General features: G+C 49.2%; 2 protein-coding genes across 3 annotated transcripts in view; one reads left to right on the forward strand and one right to left on the reverse strand.

Moving 5' to 3' along the window:
- ADAMTSL1 (ADAMTS like 1) overlaps positions 1-4,941 on the forward strand; it is a 464,565-nt gene extending 459,624 nt beyond the window's left edge. For both annotated transcript variants that reach the window (XM_068552874.1, XM_068552875.1), the window contains 2 exons: positions 533-753; positions 2,278-4,941. In XM_068552874.1, the coding sequence (XP_068408975.1) occupies positions 533-753; positions 2,278-2,384 (328 nt within the window). In that variant the 3' untranslated portion in view covers positions 2,385-4,941. The remainder of the gene's footprint in view (positions 1-532; positions 754-2,277) is intronic.
- Positions 4,942-22,790: 17,849 nt separating this feature from the next.
- The window catches only part of SAXO1 (stabilizer of axonemal microtubules 1), a 36,632-nt gene continuing 35,342 nt past the window's right edge, over positions 22,791-24,080 (reverse strand). The window contains exon 4 of the mRNA XM_068553992.1: positions 22,791-23,794. Within this exon, the coding sequence (XP_068410093.1) occupies positions 22,791-23,794 (1,004 nt within the window). The remainder of the gene's footprint in view (positions 23,795-24,080) is intronic.

Here is a 24,080-nt window from a genome sequence, read left to right on the forward strand (position 1 = left end):
AGGAGGCCTGGTGGCACAAGAGACCCGTGCTGGCTACAGGGCGGGCAGGAGGTCAGGTCCACAAAGTGGGCACCAGACCCCAAGGGCTCCACCAGCCTCTCACTCTTGTCCACCTCCCTCTAGAAGCTATGCTGAGAGCCCTGTCCCCAGGCCTCAGCCTACCACTCCTCTCCAGCCCCCAGCCCCTGTCATCCTTCCTTCCCTTGGGGAGAGGGCTCATCACCCCCCTCGCTAAGGTCCCAGCCCCTGAGAGCGGCTCTGCCAGCCCCCACCCTGGTAGAGCTCATTCTCAGGTCATGCAGTGACACGGACATTGCAGAGATGAGCAGACAGAGGCCCAGTTAGAGGAAGGGGTCTTCCGAGACCCTACAGCCGTTCAGTAACAGAGCAGAGATCAGAACCCAGGGCTGGCGGCGCTGGGAGTTCTCAGGGATACCTGAGATTTGGGGGTTTCCAGCACTGTTCTCACATCCGCTCCCCTGATTCAGCCCCCAGAGAGGCAGACCCTAATCCTGCCACCCTCCTACCACAGGCCCGTGAGCACCCAGAACTGCTGGTCCGAAGCCTGCGGCGTACACTGGAGGGTCAGCCTGTGGAGCCTGTGCACGGCGACCTGCGGCAACTACGGTTTCCAGTCCCGGCGCGTGGAGTGCGTGCACGCCCGCACCAGCAAGGCGGTGCCCGAGCACCTGTGCTCCTGGGGGCCCCGGCCCACCAACTGGCAGCGCTGCAACGTCACCCCGTGTGAAAACAGTACGTTCCAACCCCACAGAGCCTTCTGCAGATTCCCCACGAGGCGTCAGGTGCGGCGGGCAGTCCCCGGAACTGAGCCTGAGCATAGATAGGGCAGTGGACCAGCTTTCCCAAGGATCCTGAGCTAGGGCTGGAGTTGTGTATTTTCAGAGGGTGTGTGGGTGCATGCGGGCGAGCAAAGGTGCATGCAGGGATATATGTGCGCGTGTCCAGGCCACAAGAGATGGCTGGGTGCGGCCCAAGGGCTCCATCCCAGCCCCTGCGACAGCCAGGTGCTTTTGGCCAAGTGCTGGATGAAACCAGCCTCCAGCTCACCTACAGCAGTTCGGCTGGTACCCAGAGGGGACAACTAAACAATGGCTCTTGGGGAGGAAGCACTGTTTGCACCCAAGCAGCACACAGAGCACCTCCCGCTCAGCCAGCCCTGCACCCATCACGGCTCTGCGTCTCCCGGAACGAGGACCTGCCGACCCCCGCCCTCCTTCGCAGCCCCGTGGGCACCCACCGGTCTGTGCGGGAGCCACACCTGCGATCTGATACTCATTCACTCCCTCTTCCCTCGAGTCTAGCTCCTCCTCCTTAGCCCAACACCAGCATTTGTATCCCCATTGGGCGAGGATCTATTTTTTTCTTCCTCTGGACCCAAAACAAATTGGAGGTGCTTCTCCACAGGGAAGGAGACAAAGCATGAAGCAAAGAAAAGGGAATTTTTAGATGTTGCTGTGCAGTTTCCCCCACAAACAGGGCCACACTGAGCCTCCGATTCCCCACGCTGAGCAGATGCCATGTCGGCCAACAGTGCCAGTCCTTTTTCTAGACGGGGTGGGATTGTCTGTGTCCTCTTGTGTGACGCTGACCCACCTTTGTCAGCTCCCCACACTCAGGACCACTGTTCCATGAAAGTAGTTCAGACTTACTGTATTAACCACAGATGTCCACAGCCCGAATCCACGCCAGTATTAAAGACCCATCAGCCTGTGCCAGTGCTGAACTAGGACGCCACGGCGCTCTGGTAGGCACGGTGAGGGGAAGGAGTAGAGAGGCTCGGGAGAGAGGACGAGCAAGTGAAGCTTCACGGGGGCAAGGAGGGCTCACGTTACAGGGGATGAAGCCACCAGGCAGGTCCTCACTCGCACACCACCCCGAAGTGAGCAGACTTTAGTCCTTCCGGGAACCATCTCAAGGAGGAAGAGCGTCAGTCAGATACTCCAACGCCATGGGAAAAGGCCACCTTGCCTAGGAGGTGAGGCGGTCCCGAGCACCTTCGGGAAGGAAGGGGGCTATCAGAAAGGCCGCAGAGCCCCAATATTTGGCCCCCAGCCGCAGCCCGAGCCGCCCCCATGGTTGGCAACCTGAGGAGCAAATGGCCAAGCTCCACAGAGCAAGGCCAGCCCAGGGGTGCTGGACAGTGGTGGCCCCTCCAGCACGGGAGCCTGGTGCCCAAGGCAGACCCCAGGAGGCACCCAGTGGCCACGACTATTACCAAGCCTCCGTTTCACATCTCCTTTCTGTCCCCTTTCCCAGTGGAGTGCAGAGATACCACCAGGTACTGTGAGAAGGTGAAACAGCTGAAACTCTGCCAACTCAGCCAGTTCAAATCTCGCTGCTGTGGAACTTGCGGCAAAGCGTGAAGACAGGACGCGGGGAGAACGCTACCCTGGCAGCACGGAGGACTCACGCAACCACCTTGGACAGAACTTAAGCTTTCTTCGTTTTATTTATTTATTTCCCCCCTGTCCACCTCCACCACACACACCCTCATCAACCTCCTCCCTTGCCCTTCCCCCTCCCCAGACATGAGGACCCCAGCATGTCTTCTCTCTCACTTAGCTGGAGGACAGAATGAGGGGACAGGACAAGGACAGAGGTCTAACGGAGGTTGCAGAGCAGGCCGGGCCAGACAGAAAGAGTTCCCTGGAAGAGCCAGCTCCCTCCCAAACCTGGGTCCCAGAGAGACCTAGGAAGAGGCCAGCGCAGCCCCCCCCCCACCCCGCCCCGGGGCCAGCAGGGAGCCGGAGCCAATGGCAGACGGGAGAGAGAGACAGAAGGGAAGGGTGCCAGAGGGTTTGTGAAGCAGCGGTACTGACTCCGGACAACCAACAGCATCTCTCCTGGCAGGAGATGGTTAAGGCAGGGGAGGGAGGGCACCATCCATGCTGAGAACCCAGCCCAGGACTCAGCGCTCCCAGTGGGGGGCACAGAGCAGTGAGAACTCAAAACACGGCGGAGGTCAAGGGGAGCCCATCCAAGTAGACCTAAAGCACACAGCGATGCAGAAAACGAGGTGGGGAAGGAAGGGACAGAAGCACAAAGAAGCCTGTGCGTGTTCCTGAGAGGGGGAGCGAAGGGGACGGGGGAGCGAGCGGGCCGCCACACGAGGCTCTGAGCCCCGAGCCCGAGTGCCTGGCGTACCGGTGCAGGCTCCGGGGTGGGTGGGGGGCTGCGGTGCTCAGCTCTGGGCTCAGCACGGGCCCAGGCCGCGTGCAGGAGGTACGCCCTCCCTGCGGCGGAGAGGGGTCCCCTAGCGAGCCGCTCAGTGAACTTCTGCCCGTGCCCCCATGGCGGAGCTGGTGAGACAGCGGGGCTTAGCTGTGCAGTCAGGCCACCCCTGGCGTCTCCGAATCAAGCATCCCCCAGCCCGGAACGAAATGCTGACCTGGGCCAGGGTGTTTCGCTCATGAGTAGGCTGGGTTTCCTGCCTATATGGTTTTTACTGCTCCACTTGAGGGCCAAGGACTGGGGTCAGCTGGCCAAAAACCAACCCACTATTCAAGCTGCCAGAGTATCCATCAGATGAGAGCGACCGGGGCACCGGTGGAACCGCAGGCTTGCGTGGGCCCCTCCCGGGGCACGGTGACGGCTGCCCCGGTATTCAGACAACAGGCCGGGGCGGGGCGATGGGGCACAGAGGCAAAGCCAAAGGGTAACTAAAGCTTCCCAGACGGTCCTCAAAGGCTTTTCAACCCATTCCCTCCACACAGTGAAATACTATGAACTCTACCAGAATTAATATACATTGGTTTTGCTAACTCAGTGGGCAAAGCAGCATACACACTCCAGTAATGCCCGTCAGCTACAGTAACGTGGCTGCAGCAAAGTCAAGTGGCAAAACTGAAAATCTGGGACACTGTGGCTCATTGTCAATGAAAGCTCTCGCTCAGCAGAGTGGTTTGGGGGCGAGTGATTTTGGCCTGCGCCCCGCATCCCAGTGGCCACCATTTAGTAGCAGCTGGGGCAGAGCAGGGTGGCCGGAGTCACTCACCCCTCAGCCAAACCGCCCCCTCACATACAGGCTCGCAAAACGTCACACACCCCGGGGCCACCACTGACATCAGGGCTGCATTTTCTAGCCAGCCTGGAAGTACAAGTTAGTGGGGGAGACATTATGCTTTGTCCTCCCCAGGTGAGCTATGGACAGTTAAGGCAGTTCTTTCTTCCTCACCACAATAATGGGCTCTAAGAAATCATGTTCCTAAAAATCAGTGTAATGTTTATTTAAAATAAAAGAGAATGTTTTCTATGTCTGTATATCTTTTGTGAATATTTATTAGGATTTCCTGTATAAAAAAGTGCAATATTAATAATTGTACATTGTCTTCCAGAAAAAAAAAAAACAAAATATTTGGGGGACTTTTTATTAACTTCCTGCAGTTGTGTTCCTGTAAACTCGGTGGTGATTATTGTATTGTTCCTATCTTTAATAGAACCTGATGTTTAACTCTGGATCCATTCGCTGTGTACAGAATACATTGTAAAAGCTAGCACAGGATGGCGGGGCAATAAGAGGGGATTCGTTTGTGGCACAATAGTTATGCATGGAATGTGGAAGGCAGATTCCATACTACTACTAATGTGGTTGATAATTTCTAGTTCAATAGCTATGGAAAACCAGTGGCCAATATTTCCATTTCCTAAATAGCCGGTGTCCTCCAGCCCCGCCACGTGTCGGGTTGTAGCAGGTGGAGGTGGGTTTCGGAGCGAGCTTGGAGGACCGAGCTTTGGGGTGGGCAGCAGCGTGCTCCTTGCGTGAGATGAATGTACATTTACTGTTTGTTCTGTGAATTGTGACTCAGCAGCACCAGAAGATTATTAGGGCTGCTGAAGAATGTGGAAGGAGGCACTTCCTCCTCTAAAACACAAGACTCTATTTATATTTTTTGTACAGATAATACAGCTTATTTATTTAAATCTTGTCGTCCGAGTCTCTATTAAGCTCAGCCTTCCTATCTTGTTTTGGGCAGGGGGTGGTGAGGCTGGTTCCCAGTCACTTATGTGAGTTTGGCTAAAATGGAAGAATCGCAGTATTCAGCTTTGCATGGGAAGCTGGGGGCCATGAACCCAGAGGAGCTAGATATACACAAACTGAGGCTTAGTGCTGTCTTTGACAATCATCTCATTTATGACCCTATCTATCAGCAGACCTCAGAGATATTGAGGATTTGGTTCCAGACCACTGCAGTAAAGCAAGTGTCACAATAAAGGAATCCCCACGAATTTTTTGGTTTCCCAGTGCATATAGAAACTATGTTTACACTATACTGTAGTCTATTAAGTGTATAATAGCATTATGTCTTTAAAAACAATGTACATACCTTAAGTAAAAATACTTTTTTGCTAGAAAATGCTAAAGATCAGCTGAGCCTGCAGCAAGTCATAGTAGTAACATCAAAGATCACTGATCACAGATCACCACAACAAATGTAATAATGATGAACACTTTGAAATATTGTGAGAATTAACAAAATATGACACAAAGACACAGAGTGAGCAAATGTTGTTTGAAAACTGGCGCCAACAGACCTGCTCAGGGTGGGGTTGCCACAAACCTTCCATTTGTAACACACACAGTATCTGCGATCCACAATAGAGCAAAGCACAATGAAGCGTGGTATGCCTGTAGTGGGAAGAAGGGAGCCACAGCACCTTCAGGAAGAGCGAGTGCAGGCATCTCCGGGGGTGTGTGCAGACTCGGGAGCAGGAGGGGTCTCACCCCCGGTCAGGCTTCCTGCCCCCGAGGGCACGCACAGCGCACAGTGGCTGTGTGCTGAAATCCTGGGTGTGCACCCTTGTCGGAGCTCCCATCTATAGATCATTCCTACATTCAATCCTCACACGCACCCTATGATCATCTCCATTGACATGTGGGTAGACAGAGACCCATAGAAGCCCAAGGTCACCCAGAATTCAAACCTGAGCAGTCTGGCTTCTTAGCCAGAGCCTTGCTCTTCCCCGCGATGCCGGCCTCAGCTCTTCTGTGCGCAAGCCGAGCAGGTGTGGCTGCCCAGGTGCGGGCACCTTTCTCTCCTACCGCTCAGAGGTTGGGAGAAGACGATGGCGGGACTTTTAATGGAGTTGCTTTCTCACCCCCTAAAATCAATTCTCATGGCATTGTAGGGCTCCTAGCTCCCCCTATTTTTAAAGCGTTTAATAAAGCTACTATAGAGAGTGCAGAAGAAAACAAAAGCATACTTGTAGAGTTCTTTATAAACAGGCTCTGGTGAAAGGGCAGCGTGTCCCCAGACCCAGACGATGTCCACACAGGGACCTTTGTGAGATACGCTCCAGGGGACCCCAGCCTGAAAGCCCAACTCCAGCCTGTTTCCAGCAACTCACCCCAGCATGTGACACTCTGTTGAACAGCGTAAAAATATGCCAGAAAGCTCTTCTTGAAATTCTAATTATTTTCTAAGGAGTTGTGGGGTTTGCTTTAAAGAAAAGACCGATGCTAGCGCTATAAATACACACATACCAGCAACCAAACAATGTTCCACAGAGACCCCCATGGAGGGTTGGGGGGAAAGAGTCAGAGACGCCAGAGCGAAAACCCAGGAAGGCTCAAAGGGTGGGAAGGGCTCAGACAGAATGTATGGAAAATCTTCCAGGCAAAATCACAAAGCTCAGCAGGGGAAAAAGAGAGATTCTGACCAAGATGCCACCAACCACAGTGTAAAAGTTTGGAATCTTAACCATGAGCCAGTCCTAGGATTGTAACTCCTCATGCGAGAGTGCCCTGCTTGGCCTCAGAAGTTTCCAGGACTTTGACAAGATGAGCTCAGAAAATCTGTGGGCCCATAGAGACCAGAATGATCAACAATCACCAGAGCTCACTCATGTCCCAGCTTCCTCACCTCTGAAGAGAGGATACCTCAGGGGATAGGGCTGTTGTAAAGAACTGGTTCATTCCTGTCGAGGAAATAGAAGGGGGCCTGGCATGTCACTGAAACATCCACTGAATGTTAATTGCTATTATCATCATCCAAGCTACCTTAGAGAGATGGGGAGATGATGGGCAGGGCTGGCAGAACGTTTGCTATGTCACGTTACTTCCCATTGTCAGCTTTCAGAGACTCTCGCCTATGTTTCCATTTTCGATTGAGAAACACATCAGTCATTCCTTAAAAGTTCAGTACCAAACAATAGCGTAAACAAGAGAGGTATTAGTGAACCAAGCTCTGTATCTTGGAAGAAAACAGATCCATCCACGTAGCAAACTCAAACATTCACCAAAATACTGACAAACTTCCAGAAATACTTCCCGAGACAGATATTATTTTATAATCCCAAAGTACAACGTAGTCTCAATTCAAAATACCCAAATGTACACATAAATCCCATTTCCTCTGATTTAGTTAAAAAAAAAAAAAAAGATGGAGAAATAGTCATTCATGAGCAAATACACAAGTAAAAGGTAAAATTAAGGATATCTCACTTACCAAGTGGTAGGCTTTCTCATAAACAGCATGGTATTATCCTCTCACCTCATCCTGCAAATAAACCCAAAGGAAATAACCCAATTTTATTAATGGTTCTCAGCTTAAATGAGACAAGTTAGATCTCAATAGTCTATCTGCAGCGCTCCCCAAAATAGGCAAATTCATCCACAAGGAGTAACGGAATCGTGGGGTAGAGAGAAAAGGACGGAGCTTTTGGGAAATAACCCAATGAAAGCTGACCTGTCTAGCAAGCTAACCCATGGGAGAATAAATTAGGAAACAAAATAAGGTGACACCCCCTTGGTTTTTTTCTCTCTCTGTCCCGCATTTTGTTTGATGAACCAACTGTGATTTAAGGACTTCAGGATGCAGACTCTGAACGCACTGAATGTGAGTTAAATCAGGGAAGGTTATCTACCCATGTCATAGACTGCCAATTAGGAAAATATCGGTGTTGATGCAAGCCTTGAAGTGAATAGTAAAGAAGTGAATACCCAGTGAATTCTACCAATCCTCTAAGATTAATCTAAAATTATTACCTCCCCCCACCCACCTATCCTGTCCACTTGGAGATGCTTTCACAGGTCAAATGCGTGTGAGCTGATCAGAGATTGTTATCTTCAACCAAATCTTAGCTTCTTACTCACAGCACCCCAAGGTTTTCAACTGTTTGTTGCCACCCCTAAAATTGGAAGGCAGGTATTGGTAATCAAGCCTCTGCTAATAAGAACTGAGCTGTCACCTTCTCTGTCAACAAGAGGTTTACAGCTTCACTCAGATGGATTCTATGAAGCACCTGGTCTCCATCAACCACATGTGTCACGCTTCTGATAACACAACATACAGATGTCACTCACCTCTGTTTTCCAAAGGCAAAATCCAACTTCAACCAAGGATTTCCCAGGCTGCTCCTAAAGATATAGTTTATATATGTGTAAACAGACATTAAATGTGCAGTTTTATGTGAGTGAAGAGAAAGCAGACAGTGGGGAATGGTTCTCCTGCCGAACATAAACAATGTTTGCTTAAGCAGAATGCTTAGGGGGACCTAAGAGATTACACAGTCAGCATCCAGACCAGAGAGCATGCCTGGGAAACCTGCTCCCTCCCTCTCCTAGATGCCATAAACAGCCTTCCTCCAGGTCTTTGTGATACCAGGGTTGACCTCGTTACAAATCCCACGAAGGATAGTAGACAAGCTGTGAACAACTTCGTTACCAGGTGAGCAAGTCTAGGAAAGGTTTAATGGTCAAGGAAGGGAGTGTGGTGATGAAGTGTGTCATGGGCTTGGTTTTATTCCCCCAATCCCCACCACCATTTTTTAAATAACAAGGAAAGGGCCAGGAAATGACATAGCTGAGGGTCAGCTGAAGGGTGATGAAGTTGTTCGCCAGTCCTCCAGGTAGCTCTCTGTCCCATAGCTGGAGCTCAGCAAGTCACAGTGCCAGGGCACAGAGCAGGTGCCAGGTTCACGGACCAGCCACTCTTGAGCTGGATTTCTTCACCTGCACACCTCCCCCCTACTGGAGTGGAGACACTCAAGGTAACCACCTGGAAGCAAACCCCCATGACCTAGATCCTCCACTCCTTTTGCACTTGTGAAGGTCTAGCCTTTGCAACTTGGGCCCAGCTGGGATGGAAAACCACCAACCTCTTCATCTGGTCCTAGTGGACCTCACTCTACTCGCCGCCACCAGGCAGTCCTCTGTCTCTTCTGATCTCATCTCCTTCTCCCTGATTTCTTCTCCCATCACATACCTTTCCTTTCCCTCAGAGTTTGACCAACTCTAGCTAAGCACCAACTCTGTGCCAAGCCCAGGCTGGACCCAGAGGACACAGGGTGAAAGCCTAGTCTCTGCTTTGAGCCCCCAAGGAGCTCAGAGTCCAACCAAGAAAGCAGACACATCCCACCACAAAGGCCAATGTGCCCTACTCCTCCAAGTTTGGGGGAATCTCCAGCCTAGTTTTCTTCCTCATTTGGTTCTTTCCACAGTCAGCAAGCCAGGGATTGCTCCTTTTATTCCTAATCCTCTCTCACTGGGGCTTTTGCAAAGGTATCCCGACTTGACTCCGTTCTCCTCCAACCACTTCTCATATAGCAGCTATCACTCCTGTTATATTGCCTGCAAATACATCAATGTAAACTGATGCATACGTGTAAAATTAACTTAAACCTACACCCTGGGACTTACCTGGTGACGCAGTGGATAAGACCCCACGCTCCCAATGCAGGGGGACTGGGTTCGATCCCTGGTCAGGGAACTATATCCCACATGCATGCCACAACTAAGGAGCCCACGTGCCGCAGCTAAGGAGCCCAAGAGCCACAACCAAGGAGCCCATGTGCTGCAACTAAGGAGCCAGCGAGCTGCAACTAAGGAGCCCACCTGCCACAACTAAGACCCAAATAAATAAATATTAAAAAAAAAAAAAAACCTACACCCTAGGGGGCAGCTAGCTAACATTTAATTACCTATTCATAAATCTACCCTCCAAAAGTGACCACTGCAAGCATTTCAAATATTGTTATCTAAATCTGCACCAGAGGGTTTGTTAATTACACAAAGTTCATTAATTACACACCAGTGAAATGAGCTATATTAGAGGACTGGAAAGGGTACACAAGCACCACTGCCCTTGTACAAACCATCTAAGTATCCGGCAAACCCAGCCGCCTAGAGCTCCAAGTCCAAGCTCTCCTTGGTCCTGTGTATCCCCACTCCCCGCACCCAACTCTTGCTTGATCTGACCAGAGAAGTTTCTGGCTGATCTCACCACAAGAACATCCACCTTGGAGTAACTGTCAGAGTGCCTAGGGTTGGAACGATAGGATTTGTTCAAGTCCACAGAGCAGGCTATGCGCAGCACTGGGCCAGTTTGCGAGCATTTATGCCTGTGCCAGAATTTGGTCTGAGATTGTTTCCACTGAAACACACCATCTTAGGGAGTGAGGCTGTGTAGGTGGAAACACAGAACTCCAGCCTCTCTTAATGGAGCTCCCATTTTACCAAGATAACCTGGAAATTGTTGGTCAGCCAAAACGGCTTAAATTCATTCACAAAGAAATATTCTCAAAAGACGGTTTGGGTCATACCAGTCCTCTGTTTTAAAGCCTTCTCCACCTCCCTACTGTTGTCAGGATAAGGAACGGACTCCTTAAAATGTCCTGAGGCTCCCCGCAAAAGCCCAGCCGCATCGCCGGCTGCTTTCTCTGGGTGACTGGCCTCAGTTCCTTGAAGGCTCCAGGGTCCATCCTCCTTCCCCTTGTCACCTTCCCATGAGCCATGGAACACTGGCCGCCATAGCCACCACCACCTACTCATCCCTTGGGAGTTTCCTTGGTACCCAGGGTGGGACAAATATGGAGGCTGTAAGATTTATTTACCACATCTCCTCTTGTAAATAGAGTGGATCCCCAAAAACGATCTTCTGTTTTGCTGAAAAGATGATGGTGGGTGGGAATAAAGAAGACAATGACCAACGGAAGACTATACTGCATGACATGATAGAAGGACGAAGAAATCCTAAAGGACAAGATCTGGATAACTGTGGCTGGAGAGGCTGGGGGGAGAGGAGACAGAGGAGGGAAGGGGGAGAGGTGAGGGGAGTCCCACCTCAGCATCATACTTACAGTCTCAAGGAGGCCATCACCACCCTTCAAGCTGACTCCCTGCCCTCCCCCTCCCTCAAAGCACCCAACACAATTACAATTACCTGACCCATCCCGGTGCCTGGTAACTCAGAAGATCTTTCCTTCTGTACTTCAGGAAAGACTCCTTTCTCCCTAAAAGTTGTAGTGGAGAAAGGAGAGGCAGAAAGAGGAAACATGCCTGGAAATTCTAGGATATTCCAGTCACCCGTTACCAGGGACCACACTGGGACCACAGCGGTAAGTGGAACTGCCAGGCCTGTCTGGCTGCAGAGCCTCTTCAAAGGCCTCACTGCACCTTGCTTCCCGCTTGAATGGCAGTCCTGCATTCAGATGCCCTATCCCAGCCCTCCGTGACCTCAGTGGATGGCAACTCCATCCTTCCAGGCACTCAGCCCAGAGGCTCTGGAGTCATGCTGACTCCCTGTTAATCTCACTCCACCTCCAATCAGCAGCACAGTGTAGTCTACTCATTGCCCCCATTTCTACCAGCCAGGTGTGCACCTGCCTCATACTCTATGTAATAAGCCTCCTACCAAGCCCTGCTTCTACCCTTGCCCACTGCCGCCCCTCACAGCAGCCGTCGGGGTGACCACAGTGACAGTTGTCATAGAAACCTGATCTGGGCACTTCTCAGTTGGCTCCCCTTAGAGTAAAAGCCAAATTCCTGGCAATGGTCTCTACAGCCCTCACTGGCCTCCTGACTGCTCCCTGGACACACCTAGGCCAAAATACGCCCACCTCAGGGCCTTTGCTCCAGCTTCTCCCTGACATCCTCATCTCTCCCTTTGAGACTCTCAAGTCCCCCCTTCTCAGTGAGGTCCACCCCGACCGTTCCTTGCAAGACACCCTGTACCTCCCAGAGCTCCCGGGCCCTCTTTATCCCGATCACGTTTTCCTTTTCCCATGGCTCTTATCACCTTCTAACTTACAATACACATGATGCTTTTTATTTATCATGTGTGTATTACTGCATTTCTATTATATATTACACACTATTAGATACAGTCATATATTAGTGAATTGCACAGTACACTTATTTATTATTGAGCGTCTCTCTCCCCCACTAGACTGTAAGCCCCACGAAGGGTAGGATCTGCATCTGCTCTGTTTACTGATATAGCCCGAAGCACCTAATAAATATTTTCTGAAGGAATGAACAAATTTATGTATGTATGTGTGTACAGATGGCTGGGAGGGGGAGGAGGAGGAGGGAGGGTGGTCAGCGCTGTGACAGACGGGGCATGCTGTCCCTCCTGGTGACGGAGCTGAGACAGCAGCTGTGGGACTGTGGGGGACAGGGAGGCGTATCTAGGGGGTGGAGGCACATATGATGGGATGTGTGGAGGGAGAAGGGAAGAGTTCTGAGAAACCACCCATCAGACAGGGAATTCACTGGATGGAGTAAAGGAAACGAAAGCCCATGGAGACGCTGGAGAACACCTAAGGGCCATCTGGATGGGTCCCCTGGAGGTGCCCACAGGGCAAGGGCATGGCGAGAACTATGGCTGACCCAGGAGTCTGGGAAAAGGGCTGCAGAGACACCATGATAGCCTCAAGTCAGACAGACCCCTGGGGCAGCCGGGCAAGCAGAGGTAGGAGATACAGCAATCTTCAGATCTCAGGGACACAGCCTTCCTTTGAGAGCTTATAATAAAACATACACAGCAGATGTGACCGTATGTTACCAAATCACAAGATGAAAATAACTTTTTCCTTGGAAAATCCCAAGGGATCTTTTTCTAAAGTGATTAACTATTTTAGACCAAAAGCTTAAAATGTAAAACTCTCTGCAAGTAACCTTCATCTCTAAATGTAATCATTCCTCATTATATATTACACTTGTAAGTAAGTGAGCATCATGGAAAGAAGCCCTATTGCAACTTAATCAACATTTTTGTATCTATTTGTGTGTGTGTGTGTGTGTGTGTGTGTCTGTGTGTCCAGAAGCAATTAGTGACTAGGTCTGAATGCTAACTCAGTACTAGGTACAGTGGCGAATCACTCACACATACAATTACCGTTCCCAAAGTTCTTTCAACCTTATTATTTCTGAAGCCACACACCTGCAAACCACAGAGCTTTTTAAAAGCATTCCAAATTCCATTCTTTTCTCTCAACTTCAAGAGCCTCCGGCCTCTCTCTAGTGGCGCTCCCCTTCCTCCAAATCCATGGCAACACTCAAAAACGTCTCTTCACTGTTCACAAGGTTTGTTTTACATCCAATGTAAAATCTTTTCATCCAATGCCTTGAGCAAGCCTGTGAGTAATTCGCCAAGTTGCTTAACCTCTCTGAGCCTCAACTCCCCGCCTGGACAGGAGAATAACAAACACAGAGAGGTTTGTGTGTGTATAAAGTGAGGTGGTTTGTGCTGGTGCTGTGGGAACTCGATAGAGTACGACACAGGAGATATGCGTTTGTGTCCACTGTCCGGGGCATGAACTTTCCCAGGCTCCCTGTGCCCTGCGCTCCGGCTGTGCCATAACTTCCTATTTATCAAGAAGCCAAACAATCTCAACGGACGGTGAGCAGGATGTTTCAGCACTCAGAGTTGACCCTGAGGCACGGCAGGATCCACTGTGTTTCTGCATCATCAAAGAAAGGTCCAACCGGGCTTCCCTGGTGGCGCAGTGGTTGAGAATCTGCCTGCCAATGCAGGGGACACGGGTTCGAGCCCTGGTCTGGGAGGATCCCACGTGCCGCGGAGCAACTGGGCCCGTGAGCCACAACTACTGAGCCTGCGCGTCTGGAGCCTGTGCTCCGCAACAAGAGAGGCCGCGACAGCGAGAGGCCCGCACACTGCGATGAAGAGTGGCCCCCGCTTGCCGCAACTGGAGAAAGCCCTCACACAGAAACGAAGACCCAACACAGCCGAAAGAAAGAAAGAAAGAAAGAAAGGAAGAAAGGAAGAAAGAAAGAAAGGAAGAAAGGAAGAAAGGAAGAAAGGAAGAAAGGAAGAAAGAGAGAAAGAAAGGTCCAACCACATGTTTGCATGCGTATGTGTTTTATTGCATTCTAAACTTCTTTGAGAAAAATGTATGATGAGAGGGAGACGCAAGAGGGAGGAGATACGGGGATATATGTATATGTACAACTGATTCACTCTGTTATAAAGCAGAAACTAACACACCATTGTAAAGCAATTATACTCCAAAAAAGATGTTTAAAAACAAAAAATCTATGACGAGCTCTTGGCAGTGTTTCTCCATGTGTGTTCCAATAGGTTTTGCACCATAAAAGGACTCTATTGTCGGAGTTGGAAACTACTGTTTCTGCCTGCTCGGCATTTATCCCTCCCTTCCCTGGAAACCATATTCCAGTTTTCTTTGGGGCATCCCCCTCACTCCCAGCCCTCCTACAGCTCGTGTAGTTCGCATGGGATTGACCCCACACATACACACTGCTCAGTCCAGGGGTGGACCCCGATTCTGGCCTGGACAATGAGTATTTTCCATCTCCCTGGCCATGGCCATCAGTTCAGGGACCAGCATGAGACACAGCCAGGCAAGACAGACTCAATTCAGGGATTTTTACTGGAACCACTGGAAAGAAACCCTTTAGCTAAAAGGATACTGTAAGGTTAGAATTGCTGGAAACTACCACGTGGAAAGAGCCTGCCTAAGAGGGCAACGCAGAAGAAAAGAAAGCCAAAAGACGAAGACCAAGCCCCCATCACAGCATTCAAGCCCCTGGATCCAGCTGTGCCTAAAGCCCACAGATAAAGCCCTAGACTGTTCAACTGCCTGAACCAACAAATTCCCTTTTTGATTTGAGCACTTGTAATTTGAGCACTTACAAGAATGCTGAGTCACAGCCTGGGTTATACAAAGTTAAACAAGGTGCCTTTACTATAGTGTTTCACAGAGCTTTCAAAGGATTAATACGCATCATGCATCTCCAACAGGAGGCTCTAATATGCAGCCTTTCCCAAACTTATATGTCCAATGAACACTTTTGATAACCATATCACAGGGCTGGTATTCCAAAGAAAAAACCTTGGGCTGATACATATTACCTGTAGGTTAACCTCAAGTTAAAATACTCCAAATCCCCATTCCCTTATTATTCTGGATAAATGAGATAAACGGGAATTCATTTATCCAACACTACTGATGCATTTGTCCAGACTTTGAAAATGTGTATGATTTTTTATTCTTTTTACTAGATTGGGGTCATAAGCACAAACTATGGTATATTTTCCAGACTTAATATGTATGCACATAAGAGTGTGTGTGTGTGTGTGTGTGTGTGCGTGTTATATTGGGATAATTCATGAGCTGCCATACTTTTGAGTTCTGCATTTTGTAATTGGGTTTGTTTTTTTTTTTTTTTGGCCTCTAGTCCCACTGCCAAGCTATTAGCTGTCACTGCTTTCTGTTCTAAATGTGTCTACTTCTAGCAGCAGAGTCTCTGACTCTTCTCTGGGCTAGTAAACCAGGTAAGAGAAGCTCTTTGGGAACTTTGTGTGTTAAACAAAAAAAAAAAGTGGAGGACAGGGGCCAATATGCTGAGAGTGAGCGCTGCGTAAAGTACCTGAGTTTCCATACATGAATTGCATGTCAATGACTTTTGGCAGTTTAAAAGCTGCTTATTTCCAGGTTCTTGCCTCAGTTTTGGACAGCTGAAGTTTCCAAATAACTGACCTCCAAATGTAAGAGATGTTACAATGCTTAGCCAAGGAAAGAGCCCCTCCAAGTCAATAGTAAGCATTGCGCCCTGCTTAAAAACTTCAAAATGAAAAAGTTTTGTTGTTTTTTTTTTATGTCCAGGAGAGCCTATAGTCCAAAAAAAATTCCATTTCTTAGTTTATAAGTCATTCACTGGCATAGATGTCAAATTTCAGTCATTTTTCAGGTATTTTGTCTGTCTATAACTCTCAAGTAGCTGCTTGCCTGTTTAAGGAGTATTTGTGGGCTCCCCTGTTTTACGGTCCTATAACATGAAATGGATGGGGTATTGGGGACATCAGGGAAGAAACCAAGCTTCCCCCTTGTCGTTGAAAGAACAGCCTTGGTCCTGATGAGGCAGGCAGGTCACAGGTGTGCAGGCGGGCTGGCTGGTCTTGGGCAGTAAAAGCCCACGAAAATCAGTGTTTTAGATTCAACCACAGGAATGGAAAGTTCCTGAATCATTTCAGTTAGCATCAAGCTGGGTTTGCTGCCACACTTCGAGGCTTGACAAGGAAAAGCCATCAGTACGTCTCATGTCGGCATCCAACCTTGTGACCCAGAGGGATGGCTTAAAGAGAAGCCCAGCTTAGCACTGCCCTGATGCCTTTTCCAGAATCCAGAGCACATGTTCTGAAAGGCTCCCCCAGTGCACCCCCAAAGTGGGGAGGAACCAAGCACCTGCTCAGCCAGCCATGTGGAAACTCTGAGCCTGCCCGGCCAAAGTAAACACCCCTGTCTGTCCCCACCCCTGGTGTTTATGCTCAGAAGGGCCTCTGTCCTCCACCTCACTTCAAGGCCTGAGGACCAGATGCGGGCCTGGGTGGTGGCTAGGCAGGCCTGAGGAGCCAGGGGGCCATTTAATCCGCAATTAGGACCTATACACACCCCTCACCTGCCCTGACCACTTCCTCTTGACAACTGCACAGCTGAAGAGCACTTTTGGAGGAAATGGATTGCTCAGTTCATCTTCATGCCCTAAATGACCAGATCCCACAAAGGCGCACCCCTCTGGGAAGGTTCTGTTGTGCCGATCCCATTGCCTTGGAGCAGTTTGCTTCACTCCTGCATCAGTGGCAGAAGTAATGGAGCGGGATGGGGAGGACAGCTGCTCTAACCGTGTACCTTACTGCAAACACTTTCAGGGCCATGTGACTATAACGAAAAGGCATCTGGACACACAGCAGGGAGTGCTTGCTCCCCCGCCACCGCCCGCAAGGCCCTGGCTGGGACAGCCGCTCCTGGTGTCAGAACTGGGCTGTGATTTCCGCTTAGTGGAGGGCTCTCTCTGAGCCCCCAGACCCTCCTCCATGAAATCGCTGGTGATGTCTGAAAGGGGTAGGGAGGAGGGTGACTGGCGCCGAGGACGGAGTGGGAGAGCACTGTCTGATGCCGTCTGCACAGCCTTGGAGAATGGCCTGGGGCTCAGAGGGTAGTGGCCCAAGATCCAGGGCTCTCATCACTTCATACACTGGTTGGTCTGGCACTTACTCTACACGGACTGCCCAGGTTTGCCTTTCGGTCCCATCAGCAGTAAAAGTCACCCTCCAGGTGTGCTTTCCAGTGGAGAAGACCCCACAAAATTCCATTAGTGCGGCACCACCTTCAACGGGCCCTCTGCCCACGCAAGTGCCTTCCCTCTCCCTCACATATACCATTCAACTCTAATAAAGCAATAATGAAATCATGAAATACCACAGGGAAGAAGATGGGAGGAGGGTCATCAGTGAACAAGGGTTTTCAAGAAAATGGAAGAAGATGGGAGGTAGATGGCAGAGTGAGCGTAGAGCAAAGCCCAGAATAAAAATGCCACAGACGGGGCTTCCCTGGTGGCTCAGTGGTTGAGAATCTGCCTGCCAATGCAGGGGACACGGGTTCGAGCCCTGGTCTGGGAGGATCCCACGTGCTGCGGAGCAACTGGGCCCGTGAGCCACAACTACTGAGCCTGCGCGTCTGGAGCTTCTGCTCTGCAACAAGAGAGGCCGCAATAGTGAGAGGCCCGCGCACCGCAATGAAGAGTGGCCCGCGCTCGCCGCAACTAGAGAAAGCCCTCGCACAGAAACGAAGACCCAACACAGCTAAAAATAAATAAATTAATTAATTAATTAAAAAAAAAAATGCCGCAGGCATGCTAGGGCTAATAGGGAGCAGGTCTGCCAGGCAGAACCCAGTAGGGGCTCAGGATTTGAAACAGCAGGTACCATTTAAAGCAGAGGGACAAACGGTGCTAGAAATGGGGATTCAATAGCCAGGACATGGAAGCAACCTAAGTGTCCATCAACAGATGAATGGATAAAGAAGATGTGGCACATATATACAATGGAATATTACTGAGCCATAAAAAGGAACGAAACTGAGTTACTTGTAGTGAGGTGGATGGACCTAGAGTCTGTCACACAGAGTGAAGTAAGTCAGAAAAAGAAAAACAAATACCGTATGCTAACACATATATATGGAATCCAAAAAAAAAAAAAAATGATCAGAAGAACCTAGGGGCAAGATGGGAATAAAGATGCAGACCTACTAGAGAATGGACTTGAGGACAAGGGGAGGGGGAAGGGTAAGCTGGGACAAAGTGAGACAGTGGCATGGACATATATACACTACCAAATGTAAAATAGCTAGCTAGTGGGAAGCAGCTGCATAGCACAGGGACATCAGCTCAGTGCTTTGTGACCACCTAGAGGGGTGGGATAGGGAGGGTGGGAGGGAGGGAGATGCAAGAGGGAAGAGATATAGGGACATATGTATAACTGATTCACTTTGCTATAAAGCAGAAACTAACACACCACTGGTAAAGCAATTATACTCCAATAAAGATGTTTAAAAAAAAAATTTTTTTTTAATAACTAATTATGCATCACATCTAAAACACAAATTCTCAGCCAGACTGAATCAACATTTCAGTAAAGCAAATGTTATAAATATGAAAATAAAAAATAAAAATAAATAAATAAATAAATAAAAATGGGGATTGTTGAAAGAATCACTGACAATGGGCCCCACCTTCCCCAGCCTCTAGACACTGCCTGGCATAAGATCCCAAAGCCAAGCCAAAACGGGGGGGGCACGTCTTCAAAGACTTTGACCCCTGTGAAAATGCAACAAGCAGTAAAACGGAGATCCTTCAAGCTATTCTTGGTGCTGTATTGATATCATAATTGGGAGGCCAAATCGAAAGACGGTTCCTGATCTTCAAACAATACAAGTGATGTGCCAGGGTCTTTATCCACACAGGTGGCCCCACTGTAAGGTGAACCAGGGGGTACGGGGCTCTTTGGCCACCTAGCCTTTTGACACAGGGCTGCCCCGTACAAAGCACAGGCAGGAAGACACCATCGTCAGGAGTGGGACATCCCAGCAGATGCCCCCGGGCACCATATGCTAAACCGGCAGACCACATCCACCCCACCCAGGGTCTCCACACCAACTAATCCCACTATCTCCAGCCAATCAGCCTCACCCTGAGGCCCCGCCTTCCTTAAGCAGGATAGAGTTTGCCATGTTTGGGCTTTAAAAGCTCCACCCGTTTTCTTCTCCAGAGCCCCATCCTCAGAGCATATTGGGTTCCGCACTGGAGAAGGTTCCCTGCTCGGCCATAACTTTTCTTCGTGTTCGAGCTTTGGTCTCTGATCATTTTTCTTTTATACCATGCTGAAAGCCTTGAAAACCCTGTGCTTTGGTAGGTGATTAAGCTCCCACATCATTCCCACAAATGAAAAACTCATGAAATAAATTATAAATGTGTGTGTATTTCAAGAGAAGGCAACATGCTTGAAGTCTTCCATCATTGGAGTCTGTTGAATAGGGTGCTACGGGGTATTAGAGCAGTGTGTGCACGCGTGTGCATGTGTTCGCACAGCTGTTAAAGAATCTTTCTCCCACAAACTCTTATATGGGAGCCCAATACACAGAACTGATTACAAGAAGCTGCCATGGCAAAGCAGGGGAGGGGAATCAAGGCCCCATCTGCTCAGCTCACCTTCTCTTTCCCTTCTCGTGGCCCAAGTAACTTCCGAAAATGACATTTCCAGGGAGCACCGTTAGCAACCCTGCCTCGGAACAACTAAAGAGTAAATTTAACTATATGAAAAAAAGGAGGCACTTTAACTTTATAAAATATACAAAATTTAAAACATGAGCAGTTATCCTTACCTGCACACTTGTAAACACTGACCAATAAAATCACAGGTAAATTCAGCCAGGCGGAATTCAGCCATCACCACCACCGTCTTCACCACCACGGTCCTCATCCTCACCTATGTTTAATAAATGAAAGGTGAGCCAGGCCTAAGTGACTGATATATACTCAATCATTCAATCCAAACAACAAAACCATGAGACCAGTACTGCTATTATCCACATTTTAAAGAATTGGACCAAGGTCCCATAGCTACTGGGTGACAAGGGCCAAGATGCAAGCCCAGGTCTGCTGGACTCTCCTTGCACACTCTTAGTCATGGTGTTCCACTAGGACCCATAACAGCCACTTGTGTCCTTCTTTATGTGTTTTATGAATTTTTTTTACTTGCATTAACCACTTTCATAAGAAGGAGGACAGGTAGTAGAGGGATAGCCAACTCCTTAAGTCCTAAAGAGACAGGCAAGGCAGGGATGCCCTGGGTGGCTCATCTAGCCTGGGGTCACCACGGAGGTGACCCCAAATGTCCCAAAGGAAGGGCTCAGAGGAAATTTCTCACCCCAAGGGGACTCAGTGCTCCTGAATCTGCCAGGTCTGCACATCCTTCTTCAGCTTCTTCCCTTCCTACTCATCAGAAACATTAGAAAAGCTTATTAGTTTTGATATAACCACACACTATCACGTAACTATACTAAGAAGACGGGGGAGAGAAGGAAGGGATGTAAAAGAATTAATATTCCTAATCTACCAAAACAGACAATGTCTAAAATTGATGAGTCAGGGACTTCCCTCATGGTGCAGTGGTTAAGAATCCGCCTGCCAATGCAGGAGACACGGGTTCAATCCCTGGTCTGGGAAGATCCCACATGCCACGGAGCAACTAAGCCCGTGCGCCACAACTACTGAGCCTGCGCTCTAGAGCCCGTGAGCCACAACTACTGAGCCCGTGAGCCACAACTACTGAAGCCTGCGCCCTAGACCCCATGCTCCACAAAAAGAGACACCACCCAATGAGAAGCCCACTCACAACTAGAGAAAGCCCGCGCACAGCAATGAAGACCCAATGCAGCCAAAAAAAATAAATAAAAATAGTGAGAAAATATTTTTTAAACTTTTTTTTAGTTAAAAAAATAAAATTGATGAATCAACAGAAAGCAGTATATGTATATTATTTAGGAATTTGAAGGAAAATATTAGCAGAAACAGATCCAATAATTTACAATTGTTCTCTGGGGAAGTCATAGTAGAGGCCAAGGGGCAGCTACTTAAGAGATTGCTACATTTTTATAAGCATTTTAGCACCATTTGATTTTTCAAATCAAGTGCCAATATTTGATTTGTGAAAATGAAACAAAAATAATAAAACCTACCCTCCTAAGTGGTCTCCTTTAGCTTAATGGACTCCAGAAAGGAGTTCAAACAGACAGTGCGGTTTGATGTGGTTTGTGGAGCCATGCGATCTGAGCCACTGCAGATGGGGGGTGCCTGGTGTTGGGTGAAGAGCCCTGGATCTTGAAACAGAAGACCTGGGTTCCAATCCTGGCCTTGGTGCTCCAAGCTCTGTGGCTTTCAGCAAGCTGCATAATCTCTCTGAGCTTCTTTACCCCATAAGGGCAGGCATCCAGACCTGATATAACCAAGAGGATTAAATAATATACATCCCAACCCAGTGAAGCAAACCTCGTGAGGAGAAAAGGGGTGGGGACCCGAATGTCTGGGCCAGGTAGGTGAGAGCCATGGAAAGACAGACTTGGATAAGAGACATAGGTTTCTTGCCCATGAACAGGCACTGAGCTGAAATTTCCCCTCTCCCCTCCACACTGTTCCCCAGTTCTCTGAGACCATGGAGTATATTTTAGGGTTCCACAGACTCAAAAGAGAGGCCGGTATCCCAGGTGTCAATCTGCATCCCTCTGTATGAGGCTCACCCAGACCTTGAATCCATCTGATCCTGGCCTGGGCCCTCTTGAACAAAGTCCCTCCTTGACTCTTCTGAATTAAAAAAAAAAAATCTCCAAACTACTTAGCCTTAGGATCAAACCTTAGGCCCCAAAGAGGAACCTCCAGCCCTTTCTCCAGGACAGGATCCAGCTCACCACTGTGTCAAGCCTTGTGAGAGGTCTGGTCACAACTGTCATTTTAGGACAAGCAGGTCCAGGAACCAGCCCAAGCTGAGGCCATTTTTTCCAGGTTCTGAGCATTTAGAAGAGCTCACAGCTCAAGGGCCAGCTGCCGACTGGCAGACAACACTGCTCGTGCTCATATGTCATGATGTGAAGAGGTGGAAAGATGCCTTGTGCAGCAGCCCTGGGCAGAGAGAACCCAAAACAAGACTCCAGATCAGGCCCAAGGCACTCCCACCAGGATGCGGAGGCAATGAGAGAGTCAGGCTGAAATCTCCCCGAAGGTCGCAAAGAACACAGCCTGCTCTCTGTGTAGACAGCGTGTGGGGTGAACACACAGACCTGCAGATTCAATCCCCCCAAAATAAAGTTTATATTCTTCGGCACTTCATACTTGGCAAGGGTTAATCATAATGTCAAGTAATACAATGATTAAATTAATAAAATACTTCTGGATGGGAAAAAAACCCTCAGAGACCAGCTTTGATTCCATGAGCACACAGTAAAGGACCCAAGAGGGGGAGACAGCAGAAGGAGGGTTAAGGGGACTAATTAGCCAGTGATTAAATGTCATTTTCCTTGAGTCAAGTGATTCTCATTTTATTCAAGTGTGCTGGAAACGATGGTGAAGATTTCTTTTTTTTCATTTTGGGGAATTCTTTTTTTTTTTTTTTGTCCAACGAATAACTCAATCATCTGCTTTTAAAAGTAGTGTGCAATTTCTAAATTACAATCTTTAAAAATCAAGCTGGCACTGTCAACTCCTGCTGGTTAGGATTTTCTGAATCACCTACAGAAAGACGGCTGCTCCGCCGAGAGCCTGTCTGGGAAACTGGCCTGTATATTCTGTGCCCCAAAGCATCTGTTTCCTCAAAGATGTAGCCGGGAGGCTCAGGGTATGAAGCCAGGCACCTGCTCATTGCCTTAGGAGTAAAGCTGATGGTATATGTGGTGTGGCCCTCCACAGGGATATCTCCTCGGGGGCCAGACCAGGGGGGCTTACAGCTTTTGGTAGTGATGGGAGGGCAGGGCACATAGTGGGCTCGTGTGGTGGTCAGGCAGTCCAAGGGCTCGGTGGGAAGGTTGAGCTGGGGGATGGGCTTGACTGGCTCGGTCTGCATGCTGGCCCACTGCTTATAGTCCTCTTTGGTCGTCGTGGAGCTTTCAAAGCGGCCACCCTTCTTGACCGAGAGCACCGGTCGGTAGGACTGAGCTGGGGCACCCTTAGGGTACGTGTAGTGGGCCCGCACTGTCGTCAGAAGGTCCATCTTTTCTTCAGGAGCAACAAAGGTGGCGGGAGCTTTGGAGAACATCTGGGGCGTTGGCCAAGCTTGGTACTTATCTCGAAATTCGGTGGTGTTAGAGAATGGCGTGTCTAGGGCACTAGGCCTGGCTGGAGGTTTCAAGCTCTTGGCTGGCTCTCCCATCAGGCCCCGGTATGACTCATTGTGAGTGGTAAGGCTTTCAATGGGGATTTCACAGGGTCTGAACTTCTCCGGCTCATACACATAGCGTTTCTCCATGGGGTGGGCCATGTAGCTCATCTTGTAGTTTGTCAGATCCTCCAGGGGGATGTTACAGAGCTTGAGTGCGGCCGGAGGCTTACAGCTCATGGTGTTCACCAGGCCCTTCATGGAGTAGTCATCCTGGTGTGTGGTTCGGCTATCAAACTTGGTGGACGCCGGCCGGTGGTTGCGTGGCAGACGAAGCAGTTCTCGTCTTGGTTGGTTCCAGGGTAAATAATCAGCTGAAAATAAAGCAGAAGTGGTAATCACTCATAAATCCAGTCACTCAACCTGCATGTATTCCAAGAAGCCCCAAAGCCACAAGCCAATCTCCAGTGAGATGTTCCCTGAGACAAAGAACAGAGTAGATCCCTGCTACCACCTCAACCAAGGCCTTGGTGTTCCAACTTTGTGGTATTTGAGGGCTACTGTGCAGAAGAGACAAATTTATAGGAGTCTCATCATACCCACAATGCTGCATGCAGGGATTTTAGAGGGTCCACGGCCATGGGAGGATCCAGGGAATCG

Source organism: Eschrichtius robustus, chromosome 10 (genome assembly GCF_028021215.1).
Source record: "Eschrichtius robustus isolate mEscRob2 chromosome 10, mEscRob2.pri, whole genome shotgun sequence".
Lineage (NCBI taxonomy): Eukaryota > Metazoa > Chordata > Mammalia > Artiodactyla > Eschrichtiidae > Eschrichtius > Eschrichtius robustus.